Below are 23,513 nucleotides of genomic sequence, written 5' to 3' on the forward strand. Positions count from 1 at the left end.
ACTGAGTCTTTCACGCTGTAACTATTTTTATAACCGGCTCATAAATCAACTTTTAGTCAAACTGATCTCTGATGAGAATTGCCAAGTGTCACTCACCTAAAACAGACATTCGGGCAGGCCTGCTCTCCCGCTGTCCCACTTTGTTTGTTGCTACACACACATACACTCCCGAATCACTCTTGAGAGTGTAGAAAATGGTGAGTTTGCCAACACTGACCTACAGGAAAAGACAAACCATGAAACTGAAACAAAATCCCACATACAACAAAGGCCTTTTCTGCTTCACTCTCTTGCTAAGTGGAGAACAATGGAAGAGGTATTTAACCTGCATTTTAAGTGATAAACTTCATTTTTTTTAACATATCTTTGAAGAAAAGACAAAAAAAAATCACATTTTTTTCTTTAAAAGAAAAAGGCACATCACACTGTTAGGATGACTGAAATTCGTATAGTACAAGTATCCTGGCGGTGGATTTCTAAAACAAGGAACAAATCAGGACAATATCTCCCATATCTCAGTTGCAGTGTGGCTCACTCATATTTCAATCATGAATAGAGAAAATGCATCCAACAAAATTCAAAGAAGGGAGAAGAAATGGGAGGAGAGGGGAGGGGATGGATGTAGGCGGAATCATTTTCACTGGGTGATCAGTAATTGAAGCTTTGGATGACACATAGAATCTGAGTCAAGGCAGGCCAGGGATCTTGTGGTGATGTCATCATTGTTGACCAATGATGGAAGCTGGAATGGGCAGCCTGTCACTAGTGAGATTTTTCCCATGATTCCATAATCCTGTAACCCACTGCCCTAAAGCGAGGCCACCCTTAAACAGACAAACAATGGGAAGTTTACCGATAGCAATGACCACAACGATGATATACCTGAACTTTGGTTATTGACAAACTGCATAATTTTGTCTGTTTTTGGGAAATAAAATCCTTTTTATAGGAAGTGTTTTGATGATCAGCTAAAGCAAATTCTTTTCTGAATTCCTCCGTAGTTTCACTGGAGAATCCCAAGTTTAGAAATGGTTTTCCACATCCCAGGTAATTCCAGGACCCCTGAAGTTTGGGCAGAGGAGGAAAACAAGAAATGGACTCACTCTGTAATGGTCATCTGTTTCATTGAGAGGTACCCCATCTTTCTTCCATGTGACAGTTGGCTCTGGGTGACCTCGGGGTGGGAGACATTCCATATCAGCCTGCTCACCTACTGCCACTACTACATTTCTGGGCTGTAGGCGAAACTCATCCCGTAGGGCTGTAATGGAAAAACATCATCGGCTCAGCTGAACAATCACCTCATGTTTGGGAGAAAGAAACAATGAACAAGGTTTAAGAAAATACCTAGCATTGAACAATGACCTCCAGTAACTACACTGTAAACAATGACAGGAAACCTGGACTAACTACTAAATGTAACAAACAATCTGCCGCAGGAACTTACAGGTCGAGCAGCATCTATAGGAGGAAAAGAATTCCTTTCTTCCCACAGACATTGCTCGACTGAGTTCCTCAAGTAGATTGTGTGTCACTCCCAATTTCAGCATTGGCAGACTTTTGTGTCTCTAACTTATGAATGTGTTCCTCAGCCATGACAACAAATACTAAATTATAATTATAGATGCTTCAATCCTATCAGGCACTTACCTATCACTTAGAAATCCTCACTCAAGCTGAAAGTCTTCCACGAGAGGATTTCTACAAAGGGTTCAGGATGACACAATGGATGCTTGCTGCCTTCCTAACCAGTTAATGGTTTCTCAACTTCAACTTGCCTGATTAGGTCAGCAATCCAAAATGGCAGAGCAAATCCAAAATTGATCCTGAAGATTACAACTTTTCAGAGTGAGGGATTTGTCCCATTAGAAGATATTAAGCAGATTCTAGGTTTGCTGTCTCTATATGTCAAAGAAGGCAGAGGAGATCTCTTATGAGATTTGATCGAATAGATGCAGTGAGATGACTTTCCCTGGTTCGGGCATCTAGAATTCGGGGGTCACAGTCTCAAAATTCAGGAGAAATGTAAAGGAATTTCTTTACACAGTAGGCATTGAATCTCTGGAATTCTCTACCCAAAATAGTCTTGGAATTTCAATCCTGATGAGGGATCTCGGCCCAAAACGTCAACTGTTTACTATTTTGCATAGATGCTGTCTGGCCTGTTGAGTTCCTCCAGCAGTGTGTGTGTGTGTGTGTGTGTGTGTGTGTGTGTGTGTGTGTGTGTGTGTGTGTGTGTTGCTTGGAATTTCATTTGCAGACTATTATTAAGGGTCTGATGGGTAGACAATAGACAATAGGTGCAGGAGTAGGCCATTCAGCCCTTCGAGCCAGCACCACCATTCACTGTGATCATGGCTGATCACCCACAATCAGTACCCTTTTCCTGCCTTCTCCCCATATCCCTTCACTCCGCTATCTTTAAGAGCTCTATCTAACTCTTTCTTGAAAGAATCCAGAGAATTAGTCTCCACTGCTTTCTGAGGCACAGCATTCCACAGAACCACAACCCTCTTTGTGAAAATTTTTTTTTCTTTCAGTGCATGAAAGTAGAGCTGAGGTACATAGTTAGCCATGACTTTATTAAATGGTGGAGCAAGCATGAGGGGCCAAATTGCCGCCTCCTGCTTCCATTTCTTACATCCTAATTGAATATGAAGTGATAACTAATTACATAATCATACAGCAAAGGTCATTTTAACTGGGGACAGCCAAAGCAAAAGCTGACACCACAGAACCTGCCCTAAAGCTTGCAATAAACTTAATTGTGCCCCTGATGTAAGAAAACTTCTACAGCATATGCTATGTTTCTACAGCATATTACAAATATCCTGTGAAGTTACGGTTATGAAAAGTGCCGTGGAAATAAAAGTTTCTCATTATTTTAGCCCACACCACTAAGATGGCTAAACTAGTCACCGACCTTATTCCCATTTGAGAATTCTTTCTGGAGAACAGTGTTTGGCTGGATAATTACTTTCAAAAATTACCTTACTGTGATAAATGTTATTGGATGCTTTAACACGGCATGCTGTCAAATAAATAGAAGTTATCTGTCAAATGAAACTGAGGCTCCCGGCCAAACTCGCACTTGGTCATCGGCAAAGAGATTAAGTCATATAATCTATATAAAATATTTTATGGTCTTAAGATTCACCATAGAATCTTAAGACCAAAAACCATAGGAGCAGAATTAGCCCATTCGACCCATCGAGTCTGCTCCACTGTGTGTAAATTGGCTGCTCCACTTGTTTCATACAGAGACTGACTACACTTCAAAAAGAAATTAACTGCTTGTGAAATAATTTCGGACTTCCTGATGATAAGAAGCCCATATTATCAATAAAATTGATTCCATGTTCTTTGTATGACCTAACACTAATAAGGAGCCTGCAGTCATAACTTGAGGCTAACCCTGAAGATTACTGCCACCTCTGGGTATGAACTTCCCCTTTTTACCTCAACATCAGCTACTATTGCACATGAACTCAAATGGATCGACCGACATTCAGTGGCAATTGATTAGGTATTGGAGGTGCCTAATAAAAGGAGCCACTGAGTGCTGGTTTTCTGCTGTAGCCCATCCACTTCAAGTTCTGACGTGTTGTGTGTTCAGAGATGCTCTTCTGCACACCACTGTTGTAACGCATGGTTATTTGAGTTACTGTCGCCTTCCTGGCCATTTTCCTCTGACCGCACTCATTAACAAGGTGTTTTCGCCCACAGAGCCGCTGCTCACCGGGTGTTTTTTTTTTAATTTTTCACTCCATTCTCTGTTATCCATAGAGACTGTTGTGTGTGAAAATCCCAGGGGGATCAGCAGTTCCTGAGATTCTCAAGTTCAGGTTTATCGTCATTCAACCACACACATGTAAACCTCTAAATGAGACGTGCGTGAAATGGAAGAGATCGTTTACCCACCAGCTTCTGAGGAACGATTGTGTTAAACGCCGAGCTGAAGTCAATGAACAGCATCTTGCCGTACGAGGCTCCACCCCATCTGACACCAATAATCATTTCACAGTCAAAATCACTTAGATCACATTTCCTCCCTATTCTGACGTTTGATCTGAACAACAACTGAATCTCTTGACCATGTCTGCATGCTTTTATGCATTAAGTTGCTGCCACATGATTGGCTGATTAGATATTTGCATTAATGAGCAGATGCACAGGAGTAACTAATAAAGTGGCCACTGAGTGTATATTGTTCTGCACTGATGTTATCGAATTAGTTAAGCAGTCATTCATATTCCATGAACAAAATGTAGCTTCAATTAAAATTTTAATCATTTCAAAGCTTGAAAATTTGAATATACATAGGATAAAAGTAGAAACGGAAACAAATATTGCAATAAATCAATCATATTTTAAACTGTCTGTAGGAATTACAATCCACACACATTGCTGAGCACCAGGGATTTGTTATTAAGTCCCATGGCATCATTAAACTTACTCATATATTATGCGAAAGTAAATGTTTCAGATATTTTTAAAAGCAAATGGCTTGTAAGTAATCAGGATAATAACACAGCTTGTAGAGTTGCCATCTTGCAGTTCCAGGATTCAATCTGAACCTCCGTTCCTGCCTCTGTAGAGTTCACACATTCTCTTGCTGATCGCTTCGGTTCCCCTGGGTGCTCTGGATTCCTTGCACCCCACAAAGATAGGTTTGTAGATTACCATGCCATTCTACATTGTTCCTAGTGTGTGGGGTCATGGTTCAAGAAAGATACACAACAGAATCAGGCCTTTCAGGCACCATTCCCATGCCAAGCATCACCAATTTACATTAATTCAAAATTCAAAGCAAGTTTATTGTCAAAGTGCATACATGCACCATACACAACCCAGAGATTCATTTTCTTGCGGGCATACTCAGTAAACCCACGAACCATAATAGAATCAATGAAAGACTGCACACAACAGGACAAACAGCCAACCAATTTGCAAAAGACAACAAGCTGTGCAAATACAAAAGAAAACGAAGAAGTAATTATGAATAAATAAGCAATAAATATCGAGAACATGAGATGAATGGTCCTTAAAAGCGAGTCCATAGGTTTGGGGGAGCAGTTCAGTGATGGGACAAGTGAAGTTGAATGAAGTTATCACCACTGGCTCAAGACCCTGATGGTTGAGGGGTAATAACTGGTCCTGAACTTTTCACTGTGAGTCCTGAGCCTCCTGTACCTTCTTTCTGATGGCAGCAGTGAGAAGAGAGTGGGGGTCTCGGATCATGAATGTGGCTTTCCTGCAACAATATTCCACGTAGATGTGCTCACTGGTAGGGAAGGCTTTACCCATGATGAATTGGACTGTACCCACCACTTTTTGTAGGATTTTCCATTCAAGGGCATTAATTCGACATTAATCCTTTTGCTATTCCCACTCACAATGGTGGCTGATAGCAATGTAGGGAGATGAGACTTCAGGTGAAGTTAGTCCAGAACAGGATGGATCTGTGAGCCTGCAAATACTTGATGGACCAAACTTACTTTTCTCGGTGTCTTGGAGAAAATCAGAATCCCGACACTTCTCACCTGATCACTAATGTCATTTGGTTCAACTAAAGGCTGCAAAACAGGACAGCCTGTGGTGGAGATGACGGAGAACAACGTCAAGATCCCAAGAAAAAATGCTTCACTCATCAGAAATCTGAAAGTTGCTGACAGATTCACAGACAAATTTGGAAAAACAAGAAATTTTGCCATCACAAAATCTAACCACTAGTTATTATGAAACTCAACCAAGACACCAAGGAATCAGCAACTGTTACTGTTACATGTAAATTCAGCAGAATACATTTTCCATCTCAGAGAATATAAATCCACTTGCATTTTTGTTTCAGTAGTGTAGTGATCTCTGGAAGCCAGCAGAGGGATTCTCAGTACAGAGACAGAGTTCCTGAGGCTCAAAGAAACAAAATGTCAATCAATCCCTTCTCAAGAATACCTCCAGCAGCTCATTAAATTCCAACAGACTGGAATTTGTATCCCATTCATCATTTCAAGCTGTAAGTAATTCTCCAATGTGATCTTGTTTCCAATGTTTATACCGAAGGGCAAATTTGGAGATTGGAAACAAGGTGCAAATAGCTGCTCCAGTGCAACAGCAGATGTTGTTTTGGCTAGCTTGCCTGCAACATTTTATTATGCTGGAAGAAAGAGAGACAGGGCAAGTCCTTCCACTGGGGAATAACAAGAAACACGGAATCAAAGTGAATTACTTATTTCTCCTCCTTTATAAACACTATATGCTGCACTCATTCTATTTTACTTTCAGCTATCTCAGTGTAATTATGTATGGCATGATCTGCCCGGATGGTATGCAATCAAATATTTTTCACCGTATCTTGGAACATTTGACTATATTAAACCAATGCCAACACCAATAAAGGAAAGAAGCATCACCTTCCCTTTGCTGCCCCTCCTCCTTCCCTTTCACCCATGATCCACTCTCCTCTCCTATCAGATTCCTTCTTCTTCAGCCCTTTACCTTTCCCACCAATCACCTCCCAGCTTCTCTCTTCATCCCACCTCCCCCCTCACTTGTCTTTGCCTATCACCTTCTAGCTTGAACTCCTTCCCTTCCACCACCCCCCACCCCACCTTCTTATTCTGGCTTCTTCCCTCTTTCTTTCTAGTCCTAATGCAGGGTCTCAGCCTGAAACATCAACTATTTACTCCCCTCCATAGATGCTGCTTGACCTGCTGAGTTTCTCCAGCATTTTGTATATATAAACTCATTTAATAATTGGGGGGGGGGGGGGGGGGGGGAGGGTATAATTTCAAATTCACATTATACGACACTATAATTGAATTACTGCATTTGATGATTGTTCTCCTACCAACCTCATTGGCTGGTATACTCAATACGGTTTGCCTCTATAACACTAAAAAAATTACTGGGCAGATTACAGGCAGTGAAATCACGTTAGAAGCCTGCAAAGACTTTGTCACCTGCATCACATGATATCTATGGTAAAATTTGGCCACGTTGTACCTAAACATTGTAAAAGTTCTCCATAAACTTAATGTAACATAAAATGCTGGAGGAACTCAGTGGGTCAGGCAGTACCTATGGAGAGAAATGAATAGTCGATGTTTTGGGTCAAGACTCTTCATGTGGACTGGCTCCAGATCTGATGTTGCTCCAGTTTTCCACCGTCTGCAGTCTCTTGTGTCTCCCAATTATTATTACTTGATGTGTACTGGGTGCAATTATGCCATTCAGCACCAGTATCATCCTCCATTCATCCATGAAACACATGACAGAAGTAACTTCTGACTGTGTTGGCTGTCGAAGGGAGGAATGGTTGGCAAGGCACTAGAGAATTCTTCTACTCTTCAAACAGATACCGTGGCAGTTATTGGCAGGAACCTGCTTTAATGTCTCATCTGCACTCAAGAGTGCTTTAAAGCATCCAAAAGCCTGCGGGTCCACCATTAATAATTTGTGTTATGGAGAATGTCTCACCACCAGTTCCCCTGATTGTCTAAAGGAGAGGAGAGGTCAGGTTGTTTTCATCTGGATAACGTCCCACTCCCATATCGATCATAGGAAATGACAAGAAGTAGTTGCCAAAATCCCTGCATCTAGATGCCTATTGAGGGTTCAATGACCTTCCAGCACTGAGCAAGCGATTAATTGGGAAATATCTTTTTTGCACCATTGATTTTTGGATGTTTCAATGTACACCCATTATTCAGAGACATCACCACACCCCACACCTGGAGATGTTACATCTTCAGGTCCTTCCATTCCTTCAACTGCTTAGGCGATCAGTTAGAGGGAGTCATTAGTTTCACTGAAATTATAAGAGATATTATGACTTCCACCATGCTAATCAGTAGCCACGGTGAAGCAGTAACTGGGTTATGCTGGAATGGACATTGTCTCATCTCCCAGGATGACAACATATTCTTGGAGCGCGATGGTAGCGTAGTGGTTAGCACAACGCTATTACAGCTTGGAGTGTCAGAGTTCAATCCTACGCTCTCTGTACGTCCTCCCTGTGGAACGGGTAGGTTTTCTCCAAGTCCTCTGGTTTCCTCTCACAGTCCAAAGATGTACCGGGTAGATAAAGGATCTAGTCCTTTCCCAGTGTATATGACAAGTAAACTTTTCTCGGGCTTCAAGTCAGGTACCGGTATCAATTATAACCAACATTTCGATGACAACCTCTGCCACCTTCTTCAGGGCATCATCCCTGAAGATGGCAGAGATTGTCATTGAAACATCGGTTATAATCAATACCTCTACCCGGCTTTAAGCCCGAGGAGAGATTATTATGCACGTACCGGGTAGGTTAATTAGATATTGCAAATTGTTTTGTAATGAGGTTAGGGTTAAATAGGGGCTGTCAGGGGTTGTTGGGTGGTGCAGCTTGAAGGGCAGGAAGGGCCTATTCCCACATTGTACCTCTAATGAAATAAAAAGTAAATCTCCAAGTCAGTCTGTAACCAAACACACATGGAAGGTGTGTATCCTGGAGCAGACCCACATCAGGTTTCACTCATCAGGAGGTTTACCCACCTCAGCCCCAAGGTATCCTACGGCCACCAGCTGCCACAGGAAATAACAACTTCAGAAAACACAGCCAGTTAGAACAAGGGTGTCAAAATCAAGAGGGCATAGGTTTAAGGCAAGAGGAAGGAGACCCGATGGGTACACTTTTTTCCAAAGCAAATGGCAGTTGCTATCTGGAACACGCTGCCAGAGAAAGTGGTGGAACCAGGTACAATTATTGCAGTTCAGAGACAATTCACAAGTATTTGAATTGACAAGGTATGAAAGGATACAGTCCTGTAGCTGGCAGATAAGACTGATGTAGGATTCATTGCCACAGTTGGCTATGAAGGCCAAGCCACTGGGTGTATTTCAAGCAGATGTTGATAGGTTCTTGATTAGTAAGAGCATCAAATGTTAACAATGAAAAGGCAGAAGAATGGGGTTGAGATGGAAAATAAATCAGTCATGATTGAATGGTGGAGCAGTCTCAATAGACCAAATGTCCTAATTCTGCTCCTATGTCTTATAGTCTTATAGATGGTAATAAAGTTTCGTATGAACATAGTGGGCAGAAGGGTCCATTTCAATGCAATATGACTTTATAACTAAATTTGCTACATAAAAACAAGGGAACACCAGCACCTACGGGTCCCCTTTCACAACTCACAGCATCATGACTTGGAAATACATCATTGGCCCTTCACCATCACTAGGTCTAAATCCTGGAACTCCCAACCCAACACGACTGTATCAGGAAAATGCAATTTGTGTGCCTGTCCCGCCGTGTTTCGCAAACCATTTACAAGGAAGTGTAAGTGGTGTTGCCTGTTTACAGCTGCCTGGAGAGGAGCGTCAAAGCCCATGCGCTCCACCGGGGGCAGTGTGGTGCAGCATCCAGGCTGGAGTCGGTGCTGCCCCCCAGTCGCTCGGCAGAAGACAAGTTGTATTGTGGTTGACGCAGATTTCTGCGGCATTCATAGCTCGGGTCTGGACAACTTTTTTTTTGTATGGCTGTATCCTACTGACATCTTTATGTGCTTACTACCTTGTATGCGCTATGTGTGCTCTTTGCTGTGTATGACTGTCGGTACTGTAGTTTGCACCTTGGTCGCAAAGTAACACTGTTTCGTTTGGCTGTATTCCTGGATATTCATATATGCTTGAATTGAATTGAATTGAAGATATTCCTGAAAGAGTGGAAGAAAGAGAGAAAGAAGCAAAAGTGTGAGAGATACAGAAAGTAAGAAAAATGAATAGGAGAGAAAAAGGAAAGGTGAACCTATAGACCATGGAGAGGCAGTGTGACTGGAAACAAATAAATCAAAAGGTTGGAGATAATTTGTTAACACACAAACAGTTAGCATGGCATGTCATCTATCACAATCTATCTTGTTATAATCTTGCACCTTATTGTTTACCTGCACTACATGCTCTCTGCAGTTCATTCACTTTATTCTGCATCTGTTATGGTTTGAGCTTGTACTACCTCGACACACTGCATCATGATTTGATCTGTATGGACAGTATGCAAGGAACTGTACTGTACCTCAGTACAGGTCACAATAATAAACCAATACTCTGAACTACTTTTACAACCTTATGGGTGTGCACTTTGTTCAATCCAACCTCCACTCATTGGAATCCAGAGAATCTCACGGAACCAAATGAGTGACCGGACAGTCTATAAGAATCACATAAACATGAACGTAATTGAAATCAAAGCTTTCTGCACATCAGAACCCATCTCTGTTAGCTATTTATCCTACCCCTTCTATATCTGCTGGAAGAGTTTCCACATATCTACATGGAAATTTTAGTAGACAGACTGGCCACTCAGTGGCCACACTCCAAACACAATTCATCTCTCTATTTACATCATTGCACTCAATAACATTCCCTTTTATTCCATGAACGTACATAGTTTCTCCTTGGTTTCCCCCAACAATCTTTCTGATGCTGGGTTCCTTAAAAGATGAATTTTCTTCTGAACTCCTTTTAGTGTTTCTTACTGATTATCTCAATTTTAAGGCCCCAAATTTTAGATTCCAGCATATGTAGAAGTATGTTCTCTATAGTCATCCTTTATAATTCTGAAAAGACATTTAGCCTGTTCAATTTTTCCAATAGTTGTGAAGATTAGAGGTGAACACTCCACTGATTCTCCAAAAACAATGCAGCACCATTAAGTAAGGATGGTCTCTAATCTGCCACAATGCTCAACGGGACAATTGTGATCCTCACCCACTGCTCCTTTCAGTGGAATGGCAGCTGTTTCTTTATTCAATTAAAGTCCTGGTTGATGATTGCCCCTTCCAATACTCCTGTACTGCTCTGGCAAATGTCACCATGTTACGGTTTGCTGCCTTAGTTTACAGACAAGGTCTCTCCTTGTCCCACAATTCATCTGGATAATGTGGCTGACACAGTAAATGCCTAACAAGTCCTTTGGGAAGCTATAATGTTAATGAGGGCCTTGTAGCCTCGTCAGATCCTCGATCACTAACATATTGTTCATTAGAAGGTCTACTCATGTATATCGGATGCTGTTTAATTGCGGCACAAATTAAGTGTGAATTATTTTTCTAAATGAGCTCTGTTGGCATCAGGCACTCTCTCACCGTGTACCTTAGGGAAAAGAAAATGTAAGCGCAGAGTGTTCTGTAGAGGGTGAAAGGACAATAGTGCTTGAGCAGTAAACTGAGTGTTAAGCTAAATTAGAGCTGCTAAACAAGTCTCTCTGTATACATCACCTCCCTTTTACGGACTGCAGCTCTTGGTAAATCGTCACTCATTACTAGCTCACAAGTTATTAAAAGGAATAGGCCTTCAAACCCACTTACAATTGAAGTATTAATATTTTAACCTTGTAGGAGAAACTGAGTTGCGTAGTACAGCACTGAACAAGCCCTCCAGCCCAACTTCAGCGGCAGCACGGTAGTGTAGCAGTTAGCATCACACTTTGTAGCACTAGCTGTAAGAACGGGATTAATTCCCAACGCTGTCCGTAAAAAGTACATACGTCGTCCCCGTGATTATATGGGTTCCTGGGTGCTCCAGTTTTCTCACATGTTCCAAAGGAGTACTGTATAAGTTAGAGTTAGTGAGTTGTGGCCGTGCTTTTTTGGTGTCGGTAGCATAGCAACACCTCCCTGACCAAGACTGTATGTTTCGATGTATATATGACAAATAAAGCCAATCTTTAATCTTTAAACCAGTTCATGCTGCCCAAGATGCTCATCTAAGCTAGTCCTATTTTCCCAAGTTTAGCCTATATCCGTCTAAACCAGGGGTTTCCAACCCGTTTCTATGCCAAGGACCAGTACCATTAAGCAAGGGGTTCATCAACCCCAGGCTGGGAACACCTGCAGTAAACTCTTCCTACCATTTAACTGACCAAGTGACTTTTAAATGTTGCTGCTGTGCCTGCATCAACCACTTCCTCTGGCAGCTCATTTCATCTACTGACAACTGTCTGTGTGAGGAAGGATGCAAGACAGCCACCAAGAATTAACAGTTCACATCTTCCCCCACTACTTTTCCTCCTGTGCCAACAGTGGTTGTTGTTAATGATCCATCCACTGATCGGAGGCAAAAAAATTATTCTGAGTAACACCCTCCCCGAACCATCATGTGGAGAGAGAGAGACAGAGACAGAGAACCCCAGTCACAAGTGAGGTGGAGTACCTGGGTCCATCCCACAAAATGTCAAAGAGGTGTGGCCAAAGTCAGTCCACTGAGTAGGTGATCTGATCTTTTCTGAATGATGTGGAAATGGGCTCATGAGCACAAGTCTGTTCCAGATGATCTCTTGTGCTGTTTCAGTATACAGAAGTGAATTTCTGTAGGGTTCCTCCTGCACATCCCAATACAGAAATTCACTCCCCCCCCCCCACCGCTCGTAATAAGACCTGAATTTACCTCCTGTTTTTGACCTGCTAAATCAAGCGGTTTCATTAGACATTATAATAATGTTGTTTATGTGACCAAATTAGCAAGGATGACTGATGAGATACAGAGCAGTAGGCCTGACTCCCAAACCCACCAATAATCTTATCTTGACAATTTTCTACAGTGATTTAATTGGCAAACATTGGTACAAACTACGAAAATAATTTATTCTGCACTCAGTGAAGTCCCTGAGCATCAGCAGCAATCAATCTGCTCCTACAATCACAGGGTAAGCAATGTGTGAGTATATTTCCTTTATGTTGGAACTCTATTAATGTGGATTGTTCAGTAGATTAGTTTAAAGCTGAAATCCCATTTTAGGAGAGACAATGCAGACATGCAGTGGATACCAGTTATGGTCCCATAATACCAGTTATCACTGGATAAGACTTGAAATTTAATTTTCTCTACTTACAAACAAATGCTGAAAATATAGCCCAGTTATGTACATTTGCTTTCCTGACCACTCTAAATCATTTAGATGTGTAACACTTGTTTCTGATTTACGATACTCGATAGCCTCCTCTTCCAAAACCTCTCATGTTTGTTTTATCATTTGACAGAAGATCTGGAGATTTATAAAAACAGCCAAGGTAAGTGCTTTTTTAAACATAACATTGCCTACCTGAACTGAAGGAGGGAAAATCTGAAGGATCAACATTAGCATAGGCCCCAAGCCTAACAATGACTAGTCCTCTGCAGTTCTCGGACAGGGATGCAGTGCAGTCAGCGACAAAATTGTCCTCTTGATGCATTACCTTAACATATACAGTATGCCCATATTGCATTGAGCACAATGTAAATATTTTCGTAAATCATTTAGAAGCTGAAAAAAAAGACAAAAGGGCTGCAGATGAAGGTCAAGAAAGGGTAGAGGTCATTCGAGAGCATGTTAGTATGGTTGCCAAGTACAAAGGATTGTGGGATTCAATCAGTCTGCACGACCTCCACACACCAGTGGTTGTGTGACAGGGATTTACGAGCAGCACCTGGGTACTCATTTAGAGGACAAGGGCTTACTTTATGGAGCAGTGCAAGACAATGGGACATGAAAAAGATTAGAATCAAAGCTGACAAGAAAAGAAGTCTTCTGATGTGATTAATGAAGTTTAGCATGAGTTGCTCTGATAGCCAGCCATTGCAAAAACCAAGACAGATCAAACAGGCTATTAACTGCTTCAAGCTGCTGCTGATCAGATTTCCTGACAGCCTCTATTATTCTTTACATGGATTTGAACCATACCTCATATTTTGATTTTCTTTCAAAGAACAAGATATGTCATCAGTTTTGTACTCATGTTATTCCAAATTCCTGCTTGATCTACTAATTCTTGAATTGGTGAGTTAAAGGCAGGTTAGATCATTTACCAGATCCTCAGTTTAAGGGTACAGAAATGTGTATGTATTTGTGCATATGACAATAAACTCAACCTTGACCAAGTCAGAATAATTCCAATCTACTGTATTTTCTACTTCTGACTTGTCTCGGTAGAGGGCTGAAGATTTGGGTTTATAAGGACTCTGCTTCAGCTACCTGCACAATGAAAGGTCCACAAGTTTGTGGTGGGGTGCAATAATCCATAGTGTACTATAGTGTCCCCTAACCAGCTCAAAACCCAAGAAATCAAACCAGGCTTGGACCAGGACTCGAGCTTCTCGGAAGTTCCTGATTCCTAATGGCAGTCTGCCAATTGGCTTGAGAGAAGAATCACCTGGTCTCGCCCGTTGAGAAGAGCATTAAGGAATTTGGTTATAAAGTGCACATCTCAAAGTCCTCCCTTGCTGTTGCCATTGGGCATCCAACACAGACGAGACAGACAAGGGAGGATTACACTGAACCTTCAATTCACATTAAGACCATAAGATACAGGAGCAGAATGATGCTCATCGAACCTGCTCCACTATTTCATCATGGCTGATCCAAATTTTCCTCTCAGCCCCAATCTCCTGCCTACCCCCCCATATCCCTTTGTGTCCTGACCTTTCAAGAATCTATCAACCTCTGCCTTAAATATACATACACACTTGACTTCCAAGGCTGCCTATGGCAATGAATTCGACAGATTCACCACGCTCCGGCTAAAGAAATTCTTCTTCATCTACATTCTAAAAGGACACCTCTCTATTATGAGGCTGTGTCCTCTGGTCTTAGATTCTTCCTTCTTAGGAAACATTCTCTCCACATCCACTCTATCAAGGACTTTCACCATTCGATAGGTTTCAATGAGGTTACCACTCATTCTTCTGAATTCTAGTGAATACAGGCCCAGAGCCATCAAACACTCTTCATATGGCAAGCTGTTTAATCCTGGAATCATTTTCATGAACTTCCATTGAACCCTCTCCAGTTTCAGCACATCCTTTTGTAGATAAGGGGCCCAAAACTGCTCACAATACTCCAGGTGAGACCTCACCAGTGCTTCATAACATCTCAACATCACATCCTTGTTTTTATATTCTAGTCCTCTTGAAATTAACGCTAATATCACATTTGCCTTCCTCACCACAGATTCAACCTGCAAATTAACCTTTAGGGAATCCTGCACAAGGACTAGCAAGTCCTTTTGCACTTCAGATTTTTGTATTTTCTTTCCATTTAGAAAATAAGCAACCCTTTCATTTCTTCTACCAAAGTGCATGACCATACACTTCCTGACACTGTATTCCATCTGCCATTTCTTTGCCCATTCTACTAATCTATCCAACTCCTTCTGTAGCCTTTCTACTTCCTCAAAAATACCTGTCCCTCCACCCATCTTCGTATCATCTGCAAACTTTGCAACAAAGCCATCAATCCCATCGTCCAAATCATTGACATATAACGCAAAAAGAATCGGTCAAAACACAGGCCCCCTGTGGAACACCGCTAGTCGCTGGCAGCCAGCCAGAAAAGGCTCCCTTTATTCCCACTTTGTCTCCTGTCAATCAGCCACTGCTTTATCCGTGCTAGAACCTTTCCTGATTAAGAGTCTCCTCAACTAATTCCTCCCTTGCAGAGCACACCTTAGTTCACTTGCCTGCTGATTCGACAGAATATCTCCTTTAGCACCACAGATGGGCCCTAACACAATATACCAGCTGATAAAACAGCTGCCTTCTGGCAGTTGGTACACACAGTGCTGCTTCCAACTTCCAATCAGAGTATTTGCTTGAAAGTGATCTCAAAGCACTTACCCTATGACAGTGTTTTGAAATGAAAAATGATAAAATCTTGCTTCACCTGCCAAACACTTTCACTATTTACTTGCTTCATTAAAATGACAGATCTTGCCACGAGCTTGACCAACCCCTTGAATGGATTTAATTTTGATTTTGAGTTCAAAGGCCTGGAAGTTTTAAAACCGCAACATCTCCTTGACAAACTATTATTCGGAATTGAGAGGACTTTCTTAACATACTGAGGCATTGCCATTTCTAGCCCCACCACTGACACCCAGAAGAACCACCATTGACCGAAAACTCAAGCCGGACCCACCAATCAAATGCTATACTATCAGAGCAAGTCAACGGGAGGGTTTTTGGCATCATGTGGCGCGCTCTTTATTTAGAAAGCATCTCAAGCTCTCCTCTTGATAGCTTGGTACTGCTCTAACAACACTCATGATACCCAATGTTACCAGGCAGAAAGCAACCTATTGGCTTTGCACCCTGTCCATTGGTTTGAACATCAATACAATTCATGGTAGCAAGTCACTAAAAGTCAGCAAGAACAAGTATAGCAGATATATTGGTACTGTACATTATTATCCAAAAAATTAAGATGTGTGGGATCCACAATTACTTGGTAGCCTGGATTCAGAATTGGCTTGCCATAAAAGCCAGAGAGTAGTGGTGGAAGGATGTTATTATGGCTGGTGATCGCTGACCTGTGGCTCTTGCAGGAATCACTGCTGGGTTACTCTTGTTTGTGACATATATAAATGACTTGAATGAAAGTGTAGGTGAGTGGGTTAGTAAGTTTGCAGATGACACAAAGATTGGTGGAGTTGTGGCCAATGCTGAGGATTATGAAAAGATAGAGCAGGGATACAGATCAGTTACAAATGTGGGTGGAGAAGCTTCAGATGGAACATAATACAAGCAAGTGTGAGGTGCTACATTTTGGGAGGTCATACTGTATGTAAAGGGAAAGTATACAGTTAATGGCGGGAGGCTCAACAGCATCCACATGCAGAGGAATCCTGGGGCCCAAGCCCATAGCTCTATGAAAATGGCCACAACAGTAGATATGGTGGTAAAGGTGCATTGCATGCTTGCTTTCACTGGTCAGGGCACTGAGTATAAGAGTAAGGAGATTATGCTGCAGCTATATAAAACTTCAGTTGGTTCACATTTGAAGTAATGTATGCAATTCCCATTACAAGTGGGTTGTGGAGGCTTTGGAAAAAAGTGCAGAAGCTGCTTACCAAGTTCCTGGATTTGAGGATATGAGCTATAAGGAGTTTGGATAAACTGGAGTTGTTTTCTCTGGAGCAGAGGCTAAGGGGAGAGCTGATAAAGGTATATAAAATTAAGAGGGGCATAGAAAGGGTAGAGAGTCAGAACCTTATGGCAGGGTAGAAAGGTCAAATACTAGAGGACATTTATCTACAGTGAGAGGAGGAAAGTTTAAAGGAGATGTGTGGGACAAGTTTTTGTTTTACACAGAGTGCTAGGTGCCTGGACCTGGCATCCAGGGGTAGTACAAACAAGTACTTGAGTGGCCTTTAAGAGGCTTTTGCCATTAATATGCAGGGCGGGGAAAGATGTCTAATTCAACTGCACTGAGGTTGAAAGATTTGAGTTCCTTGGAGAGAACATCTCCAATATCTGGTCCTGCTGAGTAGACGTCATGGTCAAGACAGCTCACCGACACCTCTAATTCCTCAGGAGGCTAAAAAAAAAAATTAACATGACCCTGTCTGACTTTACCAATTTTTCACTATGTACCATAGAAAGCATTCAATCTGGATCCGTAATGGCTTGTTATGGCAAGTGCTCTGCATATGACCACGAGAAACTGCAGAGAGCAGCGGACACCAGTCAGCACATCTCAAAAACCAGCCTCCCCTCCATGGACACTGTCCAGACTTCTCACTACATCGGGAAAACAGCCAGCATAATCAAAGAACCCACACACACTGGGCATTCTCTCTTTTCCACTCTTCCATCAGGCAGAGATACAAAAGTCCAAAAGCACATACCACCAGACTCAAGGACAGCTTCTATCCTTTTGTTATGACTCTTAAATAGTTCCCTAGTACAATAAATTAGATTCTTGACCTCAGTCTACCTCGTTATGATCTTGCACATCACTGTTTACCTGTACTGTACTTTCTCTGTACTGTAGCTGTTACACTTTATTCTACATGTTATTCTTTTATCTTGTACTATGCCAATACTCTGTATGAACAGTATACAAATTTTTACTGTATCTCAGTACATGTAACAATAATAAACCAATTTCAATCCCAATTACAGATATAATTTGGCATTGTGGTTGGTACAAACATGATGGACTGAAATATGTGTTCCTGTGCTGTACTGATCCATGTTCTACGTTCTAATAGCTTCAAGCTCCCTTCACAGTTATCTTTCCTTCATTATCACTGGGTCAAAGTCCTGGCACTCTCAACTGAGGTGTATTGGATTGTGATATTAACTGCACATGTTACTTTAAGGTCATTGGGTCACTACCATCCTAAGTATGATGTCACATAGTTGATCATTCCACATTATTGTGTTGTGTTTACAGCTTTGGTTAAGGTCTGTCACATCAAACAAACATTCTCTACCTTCTTAGTGTAAATGACTTGTGTAATATCACAATACAACAAAACCCAATACACTGCCTATCCTACCCTTATCTCATGTTCTGCAGTTTTTAAAGAAGTAGTTTCATAACTTTGAACTAAGAACTAAGACCAGTTATTTGGGCCATTAGTTAATCAGGGCAGCCAATTATTTAGGACAACTCATAAGGAACAAAAACTAATTGAGAAAATAGCCAAAATTCCCTTTGTTTATTTGGGACACTATGCTGCATAGTTAGGACAGGTGGCTGTTGCCAAATAATTTCTAACTAACATCAGACATGTGCACTTGTCTGGCCATTAGACACTGCACTGTGCTTAGAGCAAACAGCTTTTAAATAGCATCATTTGTATGTATTTGCATTCAAAAAGCAATCATTTTTGTCACAGATAGTCGGCAAAAAATAAGCAGGAAGACAATTCAGAACAGTTTTGCTCACTGTGGTTACAAGTATTCAGGCTCAGAGATGCCAGAAATGGCTGGGAGTGAAAATGAAACAATTTCACTACTTCAACAAGTTAGGAACTACAAAGAATTTGAAGGTATCGACAATCATCTTGAATGTGACAATGAAAATAAAGACTTGGAGGATGCAATCATTGAAGGCATTGTATGAAGCAGTCCACTATCTGCACTAGGTGTCAGCACTGGTTTTGTTCATTTACAGACAATCAAAAGAACACGGCAGCATTCGCTGGATTAATTCCTCCATTGATAACTATTAGGAACTAATACAGTTTTATAGCACTGTAGTAGTACTGAAAGTGTTCTAATTTGTTCCATTTTTCATTCAATTACTTAAGTTGTTACTCAGTTAAACGGTAGTTTGTCTTTTTTATACCTTTTTAACTATTTCCATGAAACTTTGGCTAATTGGGGCTGCTACTTAATTGGACCAAAATGTGCTGGTCCCAATGTGCCCAAATTAACCAGAATCTACTGTAAGGAAATAAGGGTAGGAGTAAGTCAACTGTCCCATTGAGCCTGCTCTGCCATTCAATAAGATCATGGCTGATCTGGCCGTGGACTCAATTCCACAGACCTGCCTTTTCCCCCCCATAACCCTTAGTTCACCGACTATGCAAAAATATAACTGTGTGTTTAATACTCTTTGGAAAAGCCATTCCTCCTCATCTCCATCCTGAATTTATTCCCCTGAATCTTGAGGTATGTTCCCTTGTTCTAGTCTCACCTACCAAAGGAGATGATTTCCTTTCCTCAAACATATAAAATTATGGAAGGATTGATATGTTTCTATAACATCCGTTCATTCCTCTGAACTTCTCCGAGTATAGCCCCTAATGACTCCATCTTTCTTCATAGCCTAATCCCCTCATCTCCAGCATCAACCTGGTGAATCTCCTCTGCATCACCTCTGAAGCCATACATGTATCTTCTTCCTCAAATAAGGAAACAAGAACTACACACAGTACTCCAAGTGTGGCCTCACTTGTACCCTGTATAATTGCAGCACAACCTGCCTGCTCTCAAGTTCAAAACCTCTACCAATGAAGGCCAACACTGCATTTGATTTTTGATAGCATCTTGCAAACCAACCTTTTGCAATTCATGCACAAGCACTCTCAAGTCCCTCTGCACAACAGCATGCTGCAACCTTTCACCATTTAAATATTAATCTGAACTTCTGTTTTTCTATCCAATGACAATCTGGTAGAAATAATAAATGGCAGTCTTGCTGGCCACATTAATACTTGAGGAGTGCTCCAATGCCCAAGAGCTGCTGGAAATGCTTTGGTTGGGTCTGGTCCACCCACACCTGGACTAGTATCAACAACGAAAGCTGCCTATCAACAGGTCACAACACAGAGATGACATTTAAAACCAACTGCTGGGAAAACATGGCTCTGGACCCCCAAGAGTGGCAAAGCTTGCTAAGGACCAAACGGTTACCGATTACTTGATCCAATCATCACTTATCCTCTACTCTATGAGGAAAAAAGATTGGGAAATGGAAAGCAGAGGTCATAAAAACAATTGCTTTTCAGGCAGGAGGGTTGGGGTTGCCGTGTCAGTGTTAACACTATGGTAGCGTAGCGGTTAGTACGACATTATTACAGCTCAGAGTGTTCCAGAATGCAGGGTTCAGTTCTGCAACTGTCTTTAGGAGTTTGTTCATTCTCCACTGAACACGAGTTTCTTCTGGATGTTCCAGGTTCCTCCCACAGTCCAAAGACATAGCAGTTAATAGGTTCATTGGTCATTGAAAATTGTCCTGTGACTAGGCTAGTGTTAAATAGGCGGGTTGCTTAGCAGTGCAGCTTGATCAAAGATTCAAAGTGCATTTATTGTCAGCGAATGTATAAATTATACATCCTTGACATTTGTCTGCTTAACAGGCAGTCGCAAAGCAAGAAACCCAAAAGAACCTGATTAAAAAATAAGACCAACCCCCAGTGCCCACAGAGAAAGAGAGAAAAATAAACAAAACAAATCAAGCAAGCAACAATAGCATTCTGAACCAAATGGAGTAATTAGATCCAAATCCCAGGAGCAGCTCAGAGTAGGCCTGAAGCCTTGGATTCGGTTCATCATATTGGTTGGGCAAGTCGCCGCAAAGATAACAGACACGAAGCACCGCAACTGGGGGCACTCTCACAGTCTTAGCATCACAGAGAGAGGAGCCCCCAGGCTATCTGGGGCAGTGCTTAAATTGTCCTAACAGTGTATCATAACTCACATTAGGACCCGGGCCTCGCTGTGGCAAATTGCTCCAGGCCTAGATTTCTCTACCGAGGAAGCAGTTCTCCACCTCTCCAAATTGGCTTGGCGCATAGAACATCCAACTCTCAACATCCTGCCCCAGTCTATATGGGCTGGCATTTAGGTTGTCCAAACAGTAGATTGAACTTTGCATTAGGACCTGGGCCTTGCCACGGTGAATCGCTCTAGGCCTATAACAAGGTGCCCAGCGATTCACTATGAACCTTGATTTTGGTGCTTAAGAAGCCATTCTCGACCTCGCCAATTCGACTGGGCATTTAGAGCGATCCACTCTCACTCCCGGGTAAGTTGGATGGGCATTAGAACTCCTCCATCCTGTCTTCTCCTCTCCAAATTGTCCACTCCAACCAACACGGTTCCAACTCCAAGTGTGTCGATTTTGCAGCACAGCAGGAGGGTACATCTCTCGAGTTTCCTTCGCCTTCTCTCGCGTTTTCAATATTTGAGGTAATAGATTACCACAATTTGCTTCAGAAAAAGTGTTATTAATAATGTTTTTAATTGAATTCCTTTCCTTTCAAACCACAAGTAAGCTGTCGCACTCCTTCAGTGCGCCATCTTAAACCAAAGGTTAATATATGTATCAGAGATTAGCATGCTACATTGCTACTCTACTTTGAAAACAAATGTGAAAGGTTTCTACATCTCCATACATTCATCACTGATTTTGTCTGTTGACTAGTTTCCTTAGGCAGTTCAATCCGGTAACTGTGTTGCTGTCTCTAATGTTTGATCATTTCCTTGAACTGAAGAATTTGCACTCTTAACTCACTACAGATGTACGGTAGAGAGCTTTCTGACTGGTTGCATCACTCTGGTATGGAGGAGCCAATGCACAGGATCATAAGAGGCTTCAGGGGGTTGTAGACTCAGCAGCATCATTACGGGCACAACCCTCCCCACTATTGAGGACATCTTCAAACCGCAGTGCCTCAAGAAGGTGGCATCCATCATCATTGCTACCATCAGGAACCTGAGGACCCACATTCAACAGCTTAGGAATGTTCCCTTCCCCTCTGCCATCAGATTTTTGAGCAGTCCATGAACACTACCTTGTTATTCCTCTTTTGCACTATTTTTTTAAAAAAAATTGTACCTTATAGCAATTTGTTGCACCTGCAATGTACAACTGCCGCCAAATAACAAATTTCATGACTAATGTCAGTGACAATAAAAACACAAACACGAGGAATTCTGCAGATGCTGGAAATTCAAGCAACACACATCAAAGTTGCTGGTGAACGCAGCAGGCCAGGCAGCATCTCTAGGAAGAGGTACAGTCGACGTTTCAGGCTGAGACCCTTCGTCAGGACTAACTGAAAGAAGAGATAGTAAGAGATTTGAAAGTGGGAGGGGGAGGGGGAGATCCAAAATGATAAAAGAAGACAGGAGGGGGAGGGATGGAGCCAAGAGCTGGACAGGTGATTGGCAAAAGGGATATGAGAGGATCATGGGACAGGAGGCCTAGGGAGAAAGAAAAGAGGGAGGGGGGAAGCCCAGAGGGTGGGCAAGGGATGGGCGATGGTGGGGAGGGATTTATCTGTGACGAACTCGGCTGGATCCACTACTTTTTGTTCTTGGACATTGGTCTTTCCTTACCACTCAATGCAGATGTTGAGTGAAAGGTTGTTGTGGCATGATTCATTATTTAAAACTCAAGCAACACACATCAAAGTTGCTGGTGAACGCAGCAGGCCAGGCAGCATCTCTAGGAAGAGGTACAGTCGACTTTTCAGGCCAAGACCCTTCATCAGGTCTAACTGAAAGAAGAGCTAGTAAGAGATTTGAAAGCCTTTTCCCCATAACCCTCAATTCCCTTACTATGCAAAAACAATCCACCACTGGATATTAATTCAGCAAAGACCTGCCTTCAGTGGTACATTCTGCTCTCTTACAAGTGCCAACAAATACCAACTTGGTGTGATTTCTGAGAACACTTGGAATGTCTACTCATTTCTTGGTCTTTCAATGATAAATGTGATAGAATAGGTGTTAATTTCACTGAGTGCTTGTTCGAGATGCTCCAACCTCTCAGTCTGCATTCATAGATTTGTTTTGGTAATACATCTTGCCAAGTTCACAAAACCATTTCATTATCTGTAAATGGAAAATCCTTGTCCACAAGTTAAAGAGTGATAAATTGAACTGTCTCTATCAATAACAGATGATTCATGCAATGTTTTGAAAAGCACACTGATTATCACTCTTTGCTTTGGCCAATCACACTGTTGAAGCAAAACTGTCCCCTGCAGAATCTCTTGTGTTTATGGCAGGAATTGCTACTTTTACACACAAAGTTGCCAAAAACCATTTGTGATCTGTAACAGCAGCAAAAACTTTTTCCAGTGGGACTTGGTGGAATTTGTTCAGAGCAAAGATAACTGATAACACTTCCTTCTCACTTTATAAATGGTTATGTTTGCCTTTGTTGAGAGAATGCAATACAAATACTGTCTGTTCCTGCCCATCATCCATAACAAGACTAATGACAATGTCTGCACTGTAAATGCAGCATT

The 23,513-nt window shown here is 41.8% G+C and overlaps 1 protein-coding gene across 2 annotated transcripts in view; it reads right to left on the reverse strand.

Annotated features, from left to right (window-relative positions):
- Positions 1-23,513, reverse strand: part of robo4 (roundabout, axon guidance receptor, homolog 4 (Drosophila)) — a 114,085-nt gene that overhangs the window by 69,314 nt on the left and 21,258 nt on the right. For both annotated transcript variants that reach the window (XM_072238372.1, XM_072238373.1), the window contains exons 3-4: positions 1,104-1,261; positions 97-217 (exon numbers count right to left, since the gene is read on the reverse strand). In XM_072238372.1, the coding sequence (XP_072094473.1) occupies positions 97-217; positions 1,104-1,261 (279 nt within the window). The remainder of the gene's footprint in view (positions 1-96; positions 218-1,103; positions 1,262-23,513) is intronic.

The sequence above is a fragment of the Mobula birostris genome, chromosome 20 (assembly GCF_030028105.1).
Source record: "Mobula birostris isolate sMobBir1 chromosome 20, sMobBir1.hap1, whole genome shotgun sequence".
Classification (NCBI taxonomy): Eukaryota; Metazoa; Chordata; class Chondrichthyes; order Myliobatiformes; family Myliobatidae; genus Mobula; species Mobula birostris.